This window comes from Mustela nigripes, chromosome 18, assembly GCF_022355385.1.
Source record: "Mustela nigripes isolate SB6536 chromosome 18, MUSNIG.SB6536, whole genome shotgun sequence".
NCBI classification, from domain to species: Eukaryota; Metazoa; Chordata; class Mammalia; order Carnivora; family Mustelidae; genus Mustela; species Mustela nigripes.
In genome coordinates, this window is record NC_081574.1 from 37,235,961 (window position 1) to 37,255,963 (window position 20,003).

At 50.9% G+C, this 20,003-nt stretch overlaps 1 protein-coding gene across 14 annotated transcripts in view; it reads right to left on the bottom strand.

The window, feature by feature from the left end:
• Nucleotides 1–20,003, bottom strand: part of ANK1 (ankyrin 1) — a 208,955-nt gene that overhangs the window by 110,362 nt on the left and 78,590 nt on the right. The window contains exon 1 of one of the 14 annotated variants that reach the window (XM_059384543.1): nt 18,646–18,769. The exons of the other annotated variants lie outside the window; for them this stretch is intronic. Coding sequence (XP_059240526.1) covers nt 18,646–18,672 — 27 coding nt within the window. The 5' untranslated portion in view covers nt 18,673–18,769. Of the gene's footprint in view, nt 1–18,645; nt 18,770–20,003 lie in introns of those variants that run through there. 14 annotated transcript variants of the gene reach the window in all.

Genomic DNA, 20,003 nt, shown 5'->3' on the forward strand with positions numbered 1-20,003 from the left:
TAACATTCGGGGGTGCTTACTATGGGGTAGGCACTGTTCTAAGCATCCTGTAAGTGCTAACTCATTTATTGTTTTTTTTTTTTAAGTCAAAGGTTTTTCTTTATTTTTTAAAAGATTTATTATTTATTTAAAGAGAGAGAGAGAGAGCATGCACACACATGGTCAGAGGGGTCAGGGGAGAGATAAACGGAGAGGGAGAGGGAGAGAATCTTAAGCAGACTCCCTGCTGAGCATGAAGCCTGACCCAGGGCCAGATCTCATGACTCAGATGGTGACCGGAGCCAAAATCGAAAGAAATGGAAACTCAACTGACTGAGCGACCCAGTACTCTTTCTTTAAAATAACTACAAAAAAACTGGTAAGTCCCTGGGAAGATGGATCAAGACAAAAGAGAAAAGGCACAAGGACCTATGTCAGGAATGAAGTAAGGGACATCACTACAGATCCTTTTGAAATGAAGAAGATAACAAAACCATTATGAACAGTTAATGTCTATAAATTTGAAAATTCAAAATTAATTAAAGAATTCCTTGAAAAAAATTTCAACTTACTGAGACTTTTTTTTTTTTTTTTTTAAGAGACAGAGACAAAGATGAGCACAGAGAGAAGCACAACTGGGGAGGAGAGAAAGAAGCAGGCTCTCTGCCAATCAGGGAGCCGGATGTGGGGCTCATTCCCAGGATCACGGGATCACGACCTGAGCTGAAGGCAGATGCTCAACTGACTGTACCAACCAGGTTCCCTTAATGAGACTTTAATAAAAAAACAACCCATAATTAAACCTTACCAGAAAGAAAACTATAAGCCCAAAGAGCTTTATTAGTGAGGGATTTATACACTAAGGAAAAATAACTCCAACCTTACACAAACTTCCAGAAAATAGAAAATGACTGTAAACTTCCTAGCTTGTTCTATAAGGCCAGCATAATCTTGACATCAAAACCTGATTGGGGCAGGGGTGGCGGGGAGCCTGGGTGGTTCAGTGGGTTAAAGCCTCCGCCTTCAGCTCCGGTCATGATCCCAAAGTCCTGGGATCGAGCCCCACATTGAGCCCCGCATTGAGCCCTGCATCGGGCTCTCTGCTTAGCAGGGAGCCTGCTTCCTCCTCTCTCTCTTTCTCTGTCTGCCTCTCTGCCTACTTGTGATATCTGTCAAGTAAAAAAATAAAATCTTTAAAAAAAACACAAAACCTGATAGGGATATTGTTAAAAAGGAAATGTTTCATTCCATTTACTCTTATGAACGGAAATGCAAAAAAATACCCTAAATACATGAGTAGTGCTAACTCATTTAATCCTCAACTTCAGAAGGTGCATGCTCTCATGGCCCTTATTTTACGAGAGGAAAACAGAGGCACAGGGAGGTTAACAAACTTGCCCGGGGTCACACAGCATGTATGTGGTAGAGTCAGCATTTGAACTCTGCAACCTGGACCCAATCCTGCTCTTATGAGCTTTCAGCTCTCATGGACACCGAGACGGTGGAAGGACAGGAAGGACAGAAAGCCCGGGAACTCCGAGGACGTCATAAATAAACCAGACGTCAGTTCTGTCTGGGAAACGGAGGAGAGTACACCAGGGAAGGTCCCCGCTCTCTAATGGCAGCTGGGTGTGTACAACAGCTTTGTCCTGGCCACTTACTCTAATTATTATTTAGCATTTGCTAAGGGCCTACCCTATCCCGAGGCCAATGAGGGAAGCGGAAGTCACAGACAGCTGAAACGGACCCCGGGTGCCTCCCCGGGGCTGCCCCGGAATGCAGCTGGCTAATCACACCGGAGAGGAGGCCCAAGTTCACCTCCTCTCGGTTTTCAACCAGTAACTTCCAATTATTTCCTCTCGGATGCTGACGGAATTCATAAATAGCATTAACATTTTTCAAATGCCTGTAGGAGTGTGTTGAGTTAACCTGAGTGACTCATTATTATAGTGTTCAGCTGATTCTTCTCTCCTGGGGAGGAGGGGAGGGTTCGACATCCTCCTACATCCCCCGCCCCCCCCAGGGAGAAGGGAGCGGAGCAGACTTCTCTCCGTCACTAGATTCTTACCACCCAAGTGGGTCGATGCTTGTTGGGCCCACAGGTTGATGGTTTTCTGGAGCCCAAGGCCTGAGTGGCTTTTTAAAAAAAAGTGGCGCCCAGGCCACTTTGAGGGAATGTGTGTGTGTGTGTGTGTGTGTGTGTGTGTGTCTATGCGTGTGCACAGCCTCAAACATGGAGACAAACAGCAGGTCCAAGGGCATTGGACTCTGGGGCTGCGGGACCGGGAAGAGGAGAGGCAGGGAGGAGAGCAGAGGGCTCGTTTTCTGTCAGCACAGGTGGTACCGATCACTGGACGGATGACTTCAAGCCAGAGGTGGGGGATGGGGAGAGAACATGCAACATTAAAAAAAAAAAAAAATGACCAGCATTTAACTTAAAGTTGAGACCCACTAGGAAACTGGTGAAGTCCCTAACCAGAAATGCTACGGAGAAACGTCTCTGCCCTCTGCTTCTGTCTGTGGAAGTCTCCCTTTTTGGGAAAAAAATCCACCGCTTTCTCCTGGAACTGGGGCCTCTATTTGGAAGGCTTGAGGGAGGAGGTGAAACTCAGTCAGAGGTTCTCTCAGTGAGGGAGTGGGTTCCTGTGCGGCCTTGCCCCTCACCCCGAAATCTCCTCGACCCTCCCCCAGCCTCCCTGTCCTCTGCAGTTTTCCCAGCCAGTCAGCCCATGTTGGACCATGTGCAGACCCTCGGCTGGCTCCCCTCCTCGTGGCTCTTCCCTGTTTGAAGAGGCCCCACGTTGTGCAATTCAAGAGACACCTTTCAGGCGGGTACCGCATGGAGCCATCCCCAGCCAGCGGCTGGGCCAGGCGTCTTCTGCTTGGGGGCCGCATCCCAGGCGTCCTAGGCCTGGAGGACCCCGAGGGACCCACCTTCCCAGGAGCCGCCAAGCCCTGGGTGCTCAAGTTCTGAGCTCACCACACTTCCTACCTCTCTGGCCTCTTTTGATGTCCCCCTCACACACTGCTGCTGTCTTCTGCAAAAGAAGAAGCACGCAGTCATTCCCAAACCCAGGAAAGGCGAATTCAAAACCTGCACTCAGGGCTGCGTGCTCTGATTACAGCTGGAGAGGCAGAGATGTCCAGGCCTGAGAACAACCCCTCATCTCTAGGCCCAGAAGGACGACAAAATGACTAGCTCGAGGTCACAGGTCATAGCAGAAGTCCAGCATGTTCCACAACCTCACCCCTTGAGTCAGTCTGGTCGGGGAGGTGAGGGAGCTCTTCTCCCTGTCCTTACTGGGACAGGAAGCAAGACTGCAAGAACCCATAGGGCAAGGAGAGTGGTGGGGGTAAGGGGAGGGGAGGGCAGAATGTCTCCAAGGCCAAGAGGGGCTGGGGGCAGAGGTCAGCTTCGGGTCTGATCTCAGAGCGCAGTGTTAGGGAGGTGAGAACATGTGCTGGGGGGGCTGAGGGCTGCATGGTTGTTTGCAACTCCCTCGCTTGCAGCAGCCACCTGGGGCATGGTAGATGACCCCATCTAAATTAAGGCCAAGGGCAGAGCAGTCAAAGCAACTCCTAGCCAAGCTGGGAACGCAGCTGGTAAACCCAGGGATTTCAATCACGGGATCTTAAATGGCTAGGTACAGAACAGGAGTCACAACACTACTTGCAGAGTGCTGGGTTTAGAGAGACTGGGCCATTCGTGTGCCTGCCCACACCACCCCTTCCCCTGGCGACCCCCCTAAGGGTGTAGGAGCCCTTCGCAAGGGAGACCTGCCTGTCACACCCTCTTTCTCATTCCCGATATTAAGTCGCACCCCCCGCCCCACTGCGCACCCAAATTCTGGGACTGTGTACCTGTGCCATGAGACCACCCGATGGAAGAGGGACTATTTCCACAGTCAGCTGTTAAATCAAACATGCCAACTCTCAAAGCCAAGAGGTAGGGCCAGAGGGATTGGCTGTGTTGTAGGGAAGTCATCTGCGTTTCTTGGGTGGGTTTCAAACTGGGAGAGAAAAGCTGCTAGCTACCCCTCAGGCTTCCTCCGTGCATCTCTCCTTAACTGTTTGCCAGGAGCCAGTGAGTGACAGCAAGCCAGTTGCCTAACCTTCCGTTCCCCAGTCTCCACCTCCACCAAATGAGATCATGTTTCCAGTGGGGTATCAGAAGGAATGAGTCAGTTCTGTAGCCTGTAGGCTCCCCACACCCGCCCCCCCAACCACCAGGGATTTCCTAACACCTAGGAGAACCATCTCAGGTGGTCTGGGACTCCCGGTGAGTCAAACAATAAGCCTTTTATTTGAATCAAAATATAGTACACCGCATATATTAATTTCCATTTCGTCTAACACATATGAAGTTTAGGTCTCTCTAATCACCTGTGTAAATCTAAGTAAACAAAATGCAAATCTGGGTCCCAAATTAGACTGAAAGAATTCTATCCTATTTGGCTTATAAAATTTCAAGTATTTCATTGCCTTGATCATTAGACGCCAGCTGATCAGAAAGCCCCAAGATTTCGAACTGTTGTATGAACTAGATGGGGTAGGCGTTCCTAAAATATCCACACCGGAAAAAGCTTCTTTGTTCATCTCAAGTCCATTTCCCCTGATTGAATGATTTTCTCATTTCCACAGAGAGCTATTAAACCAACCATGCAAATTATCGAGGCCCCACAGACCCAGGAGGAGAAAGAAAGAAATTAGATAACATAAGGTAGTCAACCTCAGCAAGTGGATACGGCACCAAACCTCATTTCGTGGTTCATCTTACAATCACATCATTCAAGACTCTCCTTTCCAAGGACATCTAAGTCCTAGTCCTGGTCCACGCCACTGTCCTTCCTTAGAAAGACAGGCCTCTGATCAGACACTTTCCTCTCTGACGGATTCTACTTGATGGTAAGTCCTTCCTCACATTCGATTGGAATCTGCCTTCCTCTGACTTCTACCCCATTTTCATCTGGTAATGACTTTGCAAGTACCATGGGGTCATGGGGTGACTCTCCACTCTTGCCAGTGGCACCCTGGTGACAGTCAGGGACTTTCTTCCAGACTCTTCATTCTTTTCTGCTCCTTGTTCCTTCAGGGTTTCCCCCGATGCCATTCCAGAGCCCTCTCCTTGGTGATTTCCTGCCTGTATCTGTGCTCCAATTATCAGGGTCTCTCCTAAAATGAAAATCTGAACACTACCCTCTCAATGTAGCCTGATACCACGCTTCCCAAAGTGTGCTCCCAGGACCACCAGCCCTGTGCACTGTCACCCACCCCATCATGAAGGGTGCACTGAGTGAGGAGGTGCGGGAGACATAAACTCTATCCTCAGAGATTCTCAAAGCAAGCGAGCGTGGGAGAGCTCTGAGCGGTCCTGGAGAAACCCGACCAGAAGTGTGTAAGCCACTGTTTTCCCAGTGGTTGACTCTAAATCTCTTTATTTCCCCACACAACACAGGGCAGGAGAGGCTGGTCGGTTTCACTCTGATCTCCAGTTAGCTCAGCTCTCCGGATGTCTTGTCTTCCTTACTCTTGTTCACTGCATGAAGAACTTCAACGCAACAGCTAACTGTATTTAGTGAATTCCTTCTTAAAGAAAGACACTTCTTTGGATTATAATTAGCTGGTTCCAGGGGATCCTGGGTGGCTCAGTTGGTTAGGCATCTGCCTTCCGCTCAGGTCATGATCTCTGGGTCCTGGGATCGAGTGCCGAGTCAGGCTTCCTGCTCACTGGGGAGCCTGCGTCTCCCTCTGCCCCTCCCCACTGTTTGTTCTCTCTCAAATAAATAAAATCTTGAGAAAATATTATCCAGTCCCATAATTTTCCTGTTTTGTACATGTGAGCCCTGGTACATTACAGATTTACCTCTTCGGTAAGTTTTATAAAACAATTCAAGCTACCACACGGATATTTTTTTAGGTGATTGATATTTGTCATTAAATTCACTAAGAAATACAAAAGGCAAGGAGGAAAGTGGAAACATTCTGAAATACTTTTACCATGTCCAGTGTAGCCAAATCTAGGCACAGCATTTTTTTGCTTTCAGTGAAAGTTTTAATGTGTAAAATAATTTTCCTATGCGCTCAAGAGCTAGCTACTTTAAAAACCCCCATGGTGAAGTTTTTGTAAATTGAGTAAACATCCCGTTATGCATCTGTCTTGGGGGTTCAGATGTCTACGCACTTACTGAGGCGGTTCTGCTTCTCGGTTTAAAGTACGGGGGAGAGCCTGTAGGTGGTGCGCCCAAGGAGGCTTTGCTGAACCATGGGCAAGGTGGGATGATATGAAGGATCCAAACGGCGGTCTGCCAGGCTCCCGCCGCAGAGCCAGCGTCTGGGCAGTGGACTCCCGGGAGGCCCATAGGAAACGCCACCACTCGGTCAGGGAGGAGAGGGGTCAGCCCCTGCTTCTCTTCCCAAGTCTCCTGCTTCTACCCCTCAGATGAAAGCAGAATATGGTACAGGTTCAGGAGTCGGGTTCTGGGGCCGGCTTCCCTGGCTTCACATCACAGTTTTGGTTTTTTTTTTTTAAAGATTTTATTTATTTATTTGACAGACAGAGATCACAAGTAGAGAGAGAGGCAGGCAGAGAGAGAGGAAGGGAAGCAGGCTCCCTGCTGAGCAGAGAGCCCGACGTGGGGCTCGATCCCAGGACCCTGAGATCATGACCTGAGCCGAAGGCAGTGGCTTAACCCACTGAGCCACCCAGGCGCCCCTTCACATCACAGTTTTAACACCTCCTGGCTACATAGCCTGAGCCAAGTTATCATCTCCCTGTGCCTGAGTTTCCTGATCTGTGACATGCAATGACTTCGTAGAGCACCCCCCCCCACCCCCAGGGATGAAATGAGGCAATACTTGGAGGGTTCTTAGAACAGGGCCTGGCACAGGGCTCATGAGGTGTTAGTGAGGCTCTTTCTTTTTCCTTTAAAAAAAAAAAGAAAAAGAAAAAAAAAGATTTTTAAAAAGATTTTAAAAAGAGAGAGAGAGATGAGCTGGGGGGAGGGGCAGAGGGAAAGCAGACTCTCAGCTGAGCAGAGAGCCTGATGCAGGGCTGGATCCCAGGGCCCCGGGATCAAAAGCCCAACTGAGCCACCCAGGTGCCCCTCGCTCTCCTTTGCTCTGTTTGTTCTCTCCCATCATGCCCTGCTTTCCATGTTAACACGAGCACCTGAGACGGAGACTTCAGTCCTTCTCACCCGGCTGACTCAGCAGCTCCCCACCGCTTTCCATTCCTTTGAACACTCTGGCAGGTTATTCCCAGGTCCTTCTTCATCTACTTTCCAATCCGATCTCACACCCTTCTTTTTCTCCTACCGGAGGTAACATGAACACGCACTGACCACTCAGGGTCTTTCCCCAGGATGGCCTCTCCGCCGGGGGCCCTTCCACGTTCTGGTCTTTTTCCATTCTCGACTTTCTACATCAACGCTGTCCCTTACAGCCAACCTAGAGGCACTATCTTCACGGACCCTCCCTTGATTTCCTCTGCCTGCCATAGTCTGTCTCCGAATGTCCAAAGCATTGTATTCCTTGCAACAGATTCCTTTCTTCTTTAGGATCAGAATCGTTTGTGTTAGCGCCTCCCCGCTCCCCAGGCGGAGGGAGCTTCAAGGGCAGCAACCACAATGCACTTCACGTCAGCACCCCCACAGGACCCTGCCCCTCTCGGGGGCTCAGTCATTACTCATCAGCTCAGAAAATGCTCTGGAGCGCGACTCTGGAAAAACACGAGTGAGAGCAAGTCATGATAGGGATAAGGGAATTAAGAATATTTCAGAGCAAGGCCTCTGTGTGTGTAGAAGGCCATCTTCAGGCAGCCCTCCTGCTGCAAACCCCCCAACCCCCTGCCTGGAAAGAGCTCCCTGGGGGCGTGCTAAACCATGGACACCCTGAAGACTGAGCCGCCCCAGCCCCTCCCCCTACTGCCCAGCTCCCTTATCAGCAGTGTCCAGAAGAGGGGCGCACTTTTATTGTTGCATACACAAAATTAGATGCAAACAAGCAAAGACCCTTAATCAATAATTTAAAGCTGCGCTAGGCACTTCTTGCTCCAAATATCTCATCTACTCAAAGGCTAGGAACAAAGTTGGGACAGTCACTCTGCACATGAATGGAGTAGGGAAAGAGGGTTTAGGATTGTGTCCTAATCCTGGAGCATCCCCCCCCCTTTTTTTTTTACAAAGATTTCATTTGCATGAGAGAGAGAATACAAGCAAGGGGAGGGGAGGGCAGAGGGAGAGACAAGCAGACTCCACGATGAGCAGGAAGAGGCGGGAAACAGGGCTGGATCCCCGGGCCCTGAGATCATGACCCCAGCCAAAGTCATCCACTTAACTTCTGAGCCTCCCAGGCACTCCCTGGGGCACCCGTTTAAATATCGCTGTGTGCCCAAGACATTCAGAACAACCGGCTAACACCCACTCAGCACCTGACGCCAAACTCCTGTGGTTCCCACGTCAAGTGCTATCATCTGTATTTTTCAGGTGGAGAAACAAGGACACTCACAAGTGATTTTTCAAAACCCCCAAAGAAGACAATTTAGATGGAGACGGAAAATCCAAACCACCCAGCTCATCACTCTACCTGCAAATGTGTTTTAACCAAATCCGAGAAAGACTGCGATTCTAACAAAGGCTGTTTCTCTGAGGATTTCATAAGGAGAAGAATGAAGGCAGGGCTGGAGCAGGTTCCACTTAACCGTCATTCAGAGCGACAGCCTCGTGCCATTTTCACGTTTCAACACACACACGGGAGTCAGAGTTCAATGGTCATTCTTCTTTTTTTGAACGCCACAGTATTTATTTTATGTGAAGCAGAGATGGACCATCTGTTAGATGAGGACCACGGCCTTACGGGCACCAAGGATGGAGGGAGCTCTGAAATCTGCAGAGGACAGAGGACCTTCTCCAGCTCGAGGGATGGGTGGTGTTTGGATTGTTGTAGAGAGATAGGGATGGAGGGGCAGGCCGGGCCTGGAGAACAAGGTCCTGGTTTGTTGGTGATTCTATCAAAAGCCTGGAGGGGCAGCCTGGGCAGCTCAGTGGGTTAAGCATCTGCCTTCGGCTCAGGTCATGATCTCAGGGTCCTGGGATCACAAGTAGGCAGAGAGGCAGGCAGAGAGAAAGGGGGAAGCAGGCTCCCTGCTGAGCAGAGAGCCTGGCGTGGGACTCGATCCCAGGACCCTGATATCATGACCTGAGCCAAAGGCAGAGGCTTAACCCACTGAGCTACCCAGGCGCCCAACAAATAAGATCTTTAAAAAAAAATCTTAAAAAAAAAGCCTGGAGAAGTTGGGTTGGAAAGCTCCATTCCAGCAGGTGGTTCCAAATGACAATTCAGACTTACTAGGCAAAGAAACGACCAACAACCCCCTTTGCCTCGGTGTGAGAGGAGGGGCTGGGCTCTGCACTCCTACGGTGTCCGTCTGAATGTAGACAGTGCCCCTGCCTGGCTCTCTGACCTGAACCTGACTCCCTAGAACCTGAGAGTGGTAGCTAGCAGAGATAGGGAGCTTTCTAATCTGTGATGTTATAATACCTTCTGAGGGAGAGCCCCCAAATCAACACATAATGCAGAACACTAGTTAGCTTCAGAAGTCCCCTTGAAGGATTGGGTGCCTCTCAAATAAACACCTGTTAGAACACAGTTTATCTGATTCGGCTCTGTAGGGGGTGGGGGGGAGACAGAAGAAGAAAAACAATCATGGTTCAGAAATGTCCCCATAACACTGCCACCAATACACCAGCCCTCCCCCTCCTGGCGTCCTGGCAGAGGCTGCTAATTTATCACAACGTCCTGCCCATCAGCCTAAAAGTGGCTTCAGAATCTTTCTGAACACAGCATTTCAGGCAGCTGCTTCCAATCAGATCAGCGTCAACACAGGCAACGAGACTCATTTTCTATTCCAATGTTGTTTAATCAGCAATTTATAACCACCGTGATGCTCTCGGCTGTGGGGCATGAATGGTTCATCAGGCCTTAGCGCAGTCTTGATGACATATTCTTCAAGATTACTTCCCGGCCCACCCCCGCCCCCGCCCCCGCTTCTCTGATTGCATGCTTACCCGGACACGGTTACAACTGACTTGCCGGTTAGATTTTCTTAATGGGCTGGAATCCACCGACCAGGGACCACGAGTGAGTAACGGCACAGGAGCGCCTGATGGCCAGAGCAGTCACACCTGTCACTGCGAAGCTGACAGGCTGGTCCAACTGGCGGTAAGTCCCTTCCCAAACTCGCTGCTCTAATCGTGCCTCTAAATCGAGTTACCTGGCCTACAAGCTGAGGACCAGGCCCCCACCCCTGCCCCTGACCACAGGGCACCCATATGAGCAGCTCGCCGACATCCCCAGACAACAACCTAATTTCTTCACTTTTCCTGACTGCAACAAGACTCAGTTTCTTCATCTGTAAGGTGGGCGTCTGCTGGGAGCCTCCCATGAGCTGAGTCGTGAAAATTACAGTGTAGTGACTGACATGCGACAGCCTCGGCAGCTACTCCGTACCATCAACCGTCTGCCACTCCCCTTCATTAGCACGTCATCGGGGCTCCCTGGGAGATCCCTAACTGGTTTCCCTTCCTTGCCACTCCAGTGACCCCTCTTCCTCAACCCTGCCCAGTGAGCATTCTGATCGTGGCTCTCCAACACCTGCAGGATGAAGTCCACCGTCTTAGGCTGATGCTAGAAACCTCACAGCCTAGCCTCTGCCCACCTCTTCACAGTCCTCTCCCACCACCCACCTGTCCCTGAACGCCTGCACCACGCGCCCTTCCCGACACACAGGGCACTTCTGCGTCCTCCATGTTTGGCTCATGCTGTCTCCGCCGCCGGCAACCTCCCAACCCCTGCTTCGTGAAATGCGACCAATTCTTCTCCTCCTCCACGAAGTTTCCGTGACAAACGCCTTGTTCAACGGACAAGCAGAATTAATTCTTCCGCACTCCAGCCTCCCACTAATGAGCACTCACCCTTGCCTGAGGGTCATTACCTTTGTTTACTACTCAGTAAACTCTGTTGACCTGAATTGAAGTTATGTTGAAAGTACGAAGGTATTTTTTAAATTTCCAAAGTTCTTAGCATGTTGAGAGCTATTGATCCACAGAAGAACTTGATTCCTATGTGTGTGTGTATGTGTATGTGTGTGTGTGGTGTATATATACACACACACATATATATTACTATATATTATATATGATATATAACAAATACATATAGCATATATAACATAATACATACATTATAGATATATATGTATATATATATAATATTCCCTAATATGCCAGGCTCTATCTCTTGCACTCCTCCCCAAACCCTAGGACATCTGCTATTGTCTCCAGTTTATAGGTGGGGAAGCGGAGTGTGGGGAGGGTCTACAGCTGGTCCAAGGGCACCAGGTAGGAAGTAGCGGAGCAGGGACTCAAACCCGGGGGGGGGGGGTCTGGCTGCAGAGCCAACAGGCCTGCAGTGTTGCCTGGGTGAGTTTACCCACACCACACAGAAGGCAGACTAGTGGGGAGACAGGCAAACAGAATAATAATTTCCGTGTGACCCGTCCTTGATGTGAGGAAGACACACACCCGCCAGCACCCATCTGTAGAGAGTCAGGGGACAGACAGAAGTCGGCAATCTAGCCGTGGGACTTGGACCAGTTAATTCACTGCTTGGCCTTTGTTATATTAGTATTATATAATTATTCTATTATAATAATAATAAAAACTATATTATTCTGAGACAGAATAGGGACAGGACTCGAGGCCTGTTTCAAAACCCTAATGAAATGTGACTGTACCATAAAGGAAAAAAATTCCTAAAAAAAAAAAACTCCTGAGTTTGTGTTTCTTGAGCAATATGTCTTACAGGAACGCAGAAAACAGGACATCAACTTAAAGGAGGGAGCCAGCCGCCTGAAAGAACTAGTGAGATCCAGACCAAAGCAGCCTGCAGCAGACGTGCACAGTGACGCAGATCTACCTTCCAGGGACCTTTCCCTCGCTTACATGCTAAAAATCATGCGCAGGGGTGGGGATTTCACATGCTAATGAGATGTGCAATGTATGGAAAAGCATGATCTCTAAGGTACATGAGCGCCAAGAGACACCTCACCTCTACCTCTTAAACATTGTCCTTTCCCCCGCTAGGTCTCTTAAAATATATATATATATATATTTATCCTTTATTTATTTATTTATCTATTTAAAGATTTTATTTATTTATTTGACAGACAGAGATCACAAGTAGGCAGAGAGGCAGGCAGAGAAAGAGGAGGAAGCAGGCTCCCCGCCGAGCAGAGAGCCCGATGCGGGGCTCGATCCCAGGACCCTGAGACATGACCCGAGCCGAAGGCAGAGGCTTTAACACTGAGCCACCCAGGCGCCCCATCCTTTATTTATTTATCCATTTTAGAGACAGCGTGCAAGAGAGTGTGAGTGTGAGTAGGAGGGAGGAAGGGGGAGAGAAGCCTCAGGCAGACTCCCTGCTGAGCGTGGGTCCAGTGTAGGGCTAGATCTCACGAGGCATGAGACCATGACCTGAGCTGAAACGAAGAGTCAGATGCCCAACTGAATGAGCCACTCAGGTGCATCTCCCACCTAAGTTTCTTTAAGAAACTCTTCCCGACCTTGCTTTGGGGAGGCAGCCTGAGGACACTGTGTTGCCTCCCTTCTGCTCAAGCACAGACCCCAATAAAGCCTTGCCTGGAACTCCCCTTTGGCCTCTTGTCGATTTCTATCACTGGGAGAGCCCAAGGACCCAAGGGCCTGGCCAGTTCCACACAGTGTTTGCAAAGGAAGAGCACAGTCGTATCAACCCTGGCAATGGAGCCGAGAAGCCCAGCCAGCTCCCGGGCTGAACCCATGGCCAGGATGGCCTGTGCACCAGGTATTCTCAGTCCAGCGACTCCAACTCCAGTCCCTGTTGCCACTTCAACCCAACATTGCTCATCGACGTGCACAGCCCACATTGCGACAGGGAGATGGCCTGGGGTCCAGATCTTGGGACAGACAAATAGCTAGGAAAGAACCCGAGGCCCAGGCACTGACCTAGGCAAGAGAGTGCGCTTTTCCTTCCTTCCTCACCGCACCCCATGCCCCTATTCCATGGACCTGCCCTATATCCCACTCCTTGCTTTTGCCTAAATCCTCAACTAATCCCATGCAAGTAAGAATTATTTCCTTGCATCTGCACAATTCAAGATCCTATTATAAAGGCTTAAATGTATGCACTTAATAGGAGATGTTTAGAGATCAAAACCCCTTTAAGAACCTGAAGAATAATCTCGAATGGTGTAACTTCAGGCTTCACCTCGGACCCAGGGGGATCGTTGTGGAGGATGGGGATTCTCCTGGAACCCTGGAATCACACCGCTAGACAGAAGTATTAGCCAGCCCCAAGGTGGGACTTACCGGTGACACACCCCCAGCCCCTCCCTACCCTTGGAGAAAAGGAAAGCCACGGTATACACCATGACCCCACCCTACCCCACCCCCCTGGAAGGAGAGCTTGCCAGAGTGGGCAAGGGCGTGCGGCCCAGAAAGGCTTCTCTGAGTAGCTGGAATCAGTTCCGTTGTCTGCAAATCATCATTACCCTTGATCAATGGCCTGCGGTCAGAGAACAGGACTGGACCGATGCCAGCTTCTTTTCAGCTTTTCTAGGCACTAGCTTCCCAAAAGAAATTGAAAACAGGTACTGTCTCTTACAGAATCCACTCCTGGAAAGGGCAGAGCAGTTTCCTGACTGATATATCGTCCTGGGCAAGGCCAGACAGGTTTCCCCGCCTTCCTCCTCTGTCTCCTAGTGACAACTGGTGGCCACAGCTCTCTCAGGAGGGAGCCCAGGTTCCAGCCCCTGGGTAGGAGCGCAGGAGTGCTTTGCTGATTGTGTTGGGCTGCCTCCATCCCGCCACCTTCCACTCCTTGCTGATTTCAGCCACCCGCTGGCCAGGCGCAGGAGCTGCGGCCTGACGGCTTCCGCCCTGCCTGTGCCTTCCTTCCTGTGCGGTGACAGCAAATTCAGGAGATAAATCAGCCTCTACTCAGAAAGCCCGCCGCAGAGGGACGGTGTGGTTAGGGGTGAGCAGGAGGCAGGGAAGGAAACAATTCTCTTTCTCACCAGATCTCTAACTGGTTGTCGCTGCCTGTCAGAGACAACGATGACAAACTTTGAATGTGCCCTGAGCAGAGTCACACAGGCCTCGGTCCACCCTGGGCCAATCGCTCGGCCAGCTGGGCCATTAGCCTGTGACAGTCGACTCCCCCGCAGGGCCTGTTGATTTATTTTCCAAATCAATGACCCAACATATTCTTAACACTCAGGTCAATGCGCCTGGTTCGGACAATGCGCCCCACGTTCAAGACCGTGGTTGATGCCAGGGAAAATAGGAGAAATGACTCAAACGTGAGTCAGCTCCAGCCACCCCCGGCTTGGGGGAGATGAGCGACGTGTAAATAAGTGTAAAGAAAGAGACAATGAGAAGGCTCTAAAGGAAGGTTCCAAGAAAGCACAAGGGGAGCGCCAAGGAAGGAGAAACTATCTGGTGAGCTTTTTTTAAATTCCCAGCAGCAGAATATCTTAAAGGTCAACATGGAAACCAGTAGGGCAATTTTTGATTACAGGTTTGTGACCAAACTAGTGAGCAGGAGCCAGTCCTGAGGTGCTTCTACAAGGAGTGTGCTGCTCATTCATGAATGCAACCAACTTTCACGAACACCTCATGCTACTTGCCGGGCACTGTGCGACGTGCCCAGGATACAACAGTGAACAAGGCAAGCACACCGCCTCCCAGGTGAAACTCACAAATACAGTATAAAAATTTCCAAGTGCGGCCTGTTGGGTGTGCCCGAAGCAATTCTCATGGGGCCAAGGGGTAGGAAGCAGGACGGGGAAGAGGGAGAGTCTTGTTAAGGAGTCTGGATTCCATCCGAAGGAATGTGAAGCCGATGAAGATTCGATTTATGTATATATTTTAGAGACAGAGACAGCTTGTAAACAGGGGTTGGGGCAGAAGGAGAAGGAGAGTCTCCAGGCGACTCCCTGCTGGGAACCGAGTCTGAATTGCACGAAGGCCTGGATCTCACAACCCTGAGATCATGCCCTGAACTGAAATCAAGTCAGTTGCTCAACCCATTGAGCCACCCAGGCGCCTCCAAGCCACTGACGTTTCGAAGCAGAGGACTGCCGCATTGAGATTTGCCTTTCTACAAAACCATCACGGTGGTGTGTAAAGGAGGGGTCCTGAAGAGTGAGATGCCCTGGAGGAAGTCCATTTGTACATTTTAAAAACTTAGAGCAAATCCAAGTCTCCCCCTTTGTGGCAACGCTACTGTCACAGGCTTGCACTCGATGAGCTCTGCTGAGAGCTCCTGTTCCAGAACCACAGTCCGCTTTATCCGTGTGGAGGTCCAGAGGAAGCCGCGAAGGATCACCAGCTGTGATTACCCATTTCTTTACTGCATATGAGTTGGGATTTTAGAGTGGCTTCTGTTTTCGTTTTATTTTACCCATGACAATTTTTTAAGTAAAGAGCATCTGGGGTGCTATTTATTTTCTCATTAAATTGGAGAGTGGAAGGGAAGAGGGGATTATCAATATCCGGGCAGGGCCATGAAGTAGATCATGCAGAACTATATCAACAACCAGCCCTGTGTATCTCAAAGGAAAAAAAAAAAGGCTAAGAACAAATGCACGAGAGGTCAGGAATAACTGCGTGGCCACAGTCTGGTAGGTGGTTCTATTTGGTTGCCCCCTCCTGGGGTTTGGTTTCAAAGGCATTAGGAAGTCAGAGACAGAGGAAGAAGTCAAATGATACCGTGTGTCTAATCCCAAGATCGTGTAATGCTTCTTGTGTCTCCCAGGGTAAAAATAACATTCTTACAATGGTATACAAGAGCCTAGATGTTCTGTACCCTTGCCCCCTCCCCACTCTCCCTCCGACCACCTCTCTGACCTCACCCCTTCAGACTCTGCCCCAGCCACACTCATCTCCTGGTTCTTCCCACTACTCTCATGGGCCTCAGGACCTCTGTATGTGCTATTTCCCCCAAAGTTGTGCATGGCTCTCTCTCTCTCACCTCCTTCAAGTCTTTTCTCAATTGTTTTTTTTTTTTCTTAAGGGAGGTACGAAAACCAATATTCTTTTTTTTTTTTTTAAGAATGCTGCTAACCAAAGTCATCAGTGCCCAAGTTTCCCCCCAAAATCATAATGGATAAATCCAATCATCAGCAGTTTGACATTAGAAATGTTAGCCACACAAACAGTAGAGTCCTGATTAAAATGTCATCGAACCAAGTGGGCCAGCCAGAAAGAAAAGCCTCCAATTCAATACCCTGAGAACCTGATTCAGATAATTGCTTTCCCAAATATCATGAATTCTCTTGGATTCTACAGGTAATCCATCTCAACAGTGAGAACATAACTGAAAAATCTGTAGCTTCTCGACATCGACAAAGCCTAACATTTAAGATTCTTGACATCAAATTGTAATCCTTACAAACGGACTCATGGAATCTAAGTTTGAAACACAGCAGCCAAAGTGAACGTCACGGAGACTCTCTGGGAGCATCTCATTGACATTGCGAATTTCCCAGGCTTCCTAACCCCCTTACATGTTCCCTGACCCTGCACTTCTCATCTTTCAGCAAAGGAGTGTTCATTTGTTTCCGCTCTGTCTCCTTGCCCTGCTGGAGTGTAAAGTCCAAAGGGCAGGGATTTGCTCCTGCTCTGTTCCATTCCCTGCCTGTATTTCCAGTGCCTACAACAGAAGACACGATGAATGTTTATTAAATGTTGAACAGACCTTGAGGACAAAGATTTTCAGTGTCTTTACCTTTAGAAGGCACCCAATTGTCTTATTTACTTTCTTTAATTTTTTTGGCAACAGTAACAACAACAAACAGCTTTTCTCAATAGGCTTCCCTTTGCTTAAATTCAAAATAAGTCAGCTGATTTTTCAAAGACATTGGCCAAATTATTTGGGAGTAAGGGGTGACAACCTGGGTTTTAGAAACTAATTGTTACTGGCCCCTGAAGTCTAGGGTCGGCTGAGTTGATACGACCCTGCTTATAAAAAACAACCTTCCAGGGCATCTGGGTGGCTCGGTCCTTAAGCATCTGACTTCAGCTCTGGTCATGATCCTGGGGTCCTGGGATTGAGCCCCATATCAGGCTCCCTGCTCAGCAGGAAACCTGCTTCTCCCTCTCCCACTCCCCCAGCTTGTGTTCTCTCTCTCACTGTGTGTCTCTCTCTCAAGTAAATAAATAAAATCTTAAAAAACAAAAACAAAACAACCTTCCATGCTATGCTTCCTTTTCTACTGTTTTCATCTTCAGCTGCACAACAGACCCAGTAGCCAGAAAAAAATAAGGCTTTCCCTAGGCTATTTGGGTGATGAAAGTCATCACGCTCATTTTAAACATTTGTCATACCCATTCCTTATTCCTATAATACGTCTTGTCTTGGGTCTTGTGCCTGCTGTGCCATTCACGTCCCCTCCCCAAGCTCTGAGTTCTGTCAGGAACAGCCTCCAAGACTCCCTTTCCAACCGTGGCCTCAGGTTGCCTGGTCAGTGAAAGGAAAAGCCTCAAATGTACATAAGCTGGCTCCTGCTTGCTGCCCGAGAGGCTCAAAGCCAGAGACTTGAGGTTCCTGCACAGTCCCTCCCCTTCCCGGGGAAGAAAATCAATCACCAGGAAGACAATTTGTAAAGATGTGAAACCGCTAGAAAGAAATCCCCACTTCATGTGGTTTCCCTTGTACCCACACACGTCTACACAGGTTAGACAGCTCGATGCTTTCCCAGTTGACTACACTAGGGTCCCTCTGAGCATGTGGCCTGGGGTCCACCCCTGGCCTCTGAATCCCCCACCCAGACCAACAACCACACCCTGACACAGGACACGTAAAAACAATCGAGCGGTGTTTCTGCTAGATGGTGATACGTCCCATCATCACAGGAGAATTGGGGGTGGGAAAGGGTGGCCCTCTGTAACGCTCCATTGCCACTTAAAGAATTTCCACCAGACCCCAGCTCCCAGAGCCGCTCTGGAGCTTTTGCCCCTCGTTCTTAGACTTTTCCCCGTCTAGTAAGTTAGCAGCGTAAATCCAAAGTTCAGTGCTTCAAGAACAGGGAAGGCGCCACGATGAGGTAACTGAATTTTGTGGGTCATTGCGGATACAGGCAAGCCCCCCTTCCGAATGAAGCTGACCCAGGCCCCCTGTTAGAGCAGCCCAAATTCTCACGTGTCCTTATTCTCCTCCAGGGCCACTGGCCTGTGAAAACACAACTGAAATAGACACTGCTCTGCAGACTCAAAGGGAAGCTTCTAGAATCTCAATAGACCAAAGAAGGACCAGAATCCAGAGATCCTTCTTCCCAAACCCTAATGCAGACAAGACAACATTCAGGGAACCAGGGAGGTGGAACTCAGTCAGACAGCAAATCCCGGGCTTTAAAACACACGAGCCGAGCCGCACTAACTGAGTCAAGCAGAGGCCACCTGCCACCTTCAGCGACCAAGCGACTGAGCGCTGACGCTGCTCTAAAGCCTGGAGCGCAGGGCGCGGGTGGGGGGGCCCCCCCGCAGGCGAGCACGCAGCCCGCTCCGCTCCCTCGCCGGCCCCCTTCCCGAGCTCCACCCGTCCCTCCCGAGCACCTGCTCCAGCACTCACTTTGAGGAAGCCCCTCGGGAAGGGCATGCCGGTCCCTAACCAGGATCCCGCCGGGGGTCCGTCGCGGTCCGCTGTGGGAGCAGCTGGGGCTGCGGGGCGCGCCGCGCCTGTGCCGGGCGGGAGGCCGTCTGGAGGCGGGCGGTCGCGGCGCGCGGCCCTCCGACGGCCTTATCGGCGGCAGAGGCGCGCTATCGGGCGGCCCCGGGGCTCAGCGCGCGGGCGGAGGGGAGGCGCCCGCCTGGGGCTGGCAGATTACAGCAGCGCCCCGGCCGGCTCCCGCTCCCCCGCGGGCGCCCGGCCCCGCTCCCCAGGCCGCGGCCGGCGCGGCCCCTGCAGAGAGCCCCCCACGGGGGCCGTGAGCCCGGCGGGCCAGCCCCTCACCCAGCTGCGCCGCAGGGAGGCGAGGGAGAGCCCGCCCGCCGCCTCTCCCCGTCCGCCGGCCCAGGGCGGGTTTGGGGTGCGGGGGTCTTGCAGAGGCGGGGCTGCCCAGAGGAGGCTGCAGGAGGAGGAGGAGAAGCCCCCCCCCCCCCGGTGGGGGCAGCCGGCCTTGCATGGGCAGAGGACTGTGGGGGAGCCGCTGGCCTTCTGGGCTCCCCAGCCCTGGTGTTCACATGCTTTCACGGCGAGGGGGAGGGGCAAGGGGGGAAAAGAGGGGGCCGTGTTCCTTAATTGCTGATTTGCAGGGAATCTGGGCACAACCTTAACATCGGGGCCAAAAATAACAGCGTTCCTGGGAACCAGAGGTGAGTCACCACAAACAGCGACCAGGAGGGAAGGGGGGCCCGGGCAGCTCCCCACCCCACCGCAGCCAGGAGGTGGGGGCTGCCCACAGAGCCCCGGCTGGGCCGGTCCTGGCAGAGCTGTTGCTGGCTTGCCTTGGGAAGCCTTCTTTCTGGGCATCTGTGCCTCCTACAGGGGGATGGGGCCCATCTGCCCTGAGTGGCTTTATCCGGTGAGAACACTGCGCCCCTGGAGTACCAGTTGGTGCCTGGCAGAGGGGACCGATGACCCAAAGGAGCTGAACTGTAAGAACCCAAGGACTCCCTGGGACCAGGCAGGCTCCCTGGGGCTTCCTGGAAGTGGCGTCACCTAGATGGAGCTGCTGCTTCCATGCCATGTATCCTCCCTTTCCTTTCCAGAGGTGCACAGACCCCGCTGCCGGAGTCCTGCCTGGGAAGGGTCCCTCTCACCTTGCTCACGTGCCTCTCAGCCTGCGGCTAGACTGAGACTGGTCCAGGTCCCCTGACAGGCAGCCATCTGGCTTTGGAGCTTTTCTGCAGATCCAAACGGGTCCTGCTGTGAAGGCACAGCTGTTGTGGAAAACGCCACCGAGGGCCGCTCTGTGGCCCTCTGTTTTC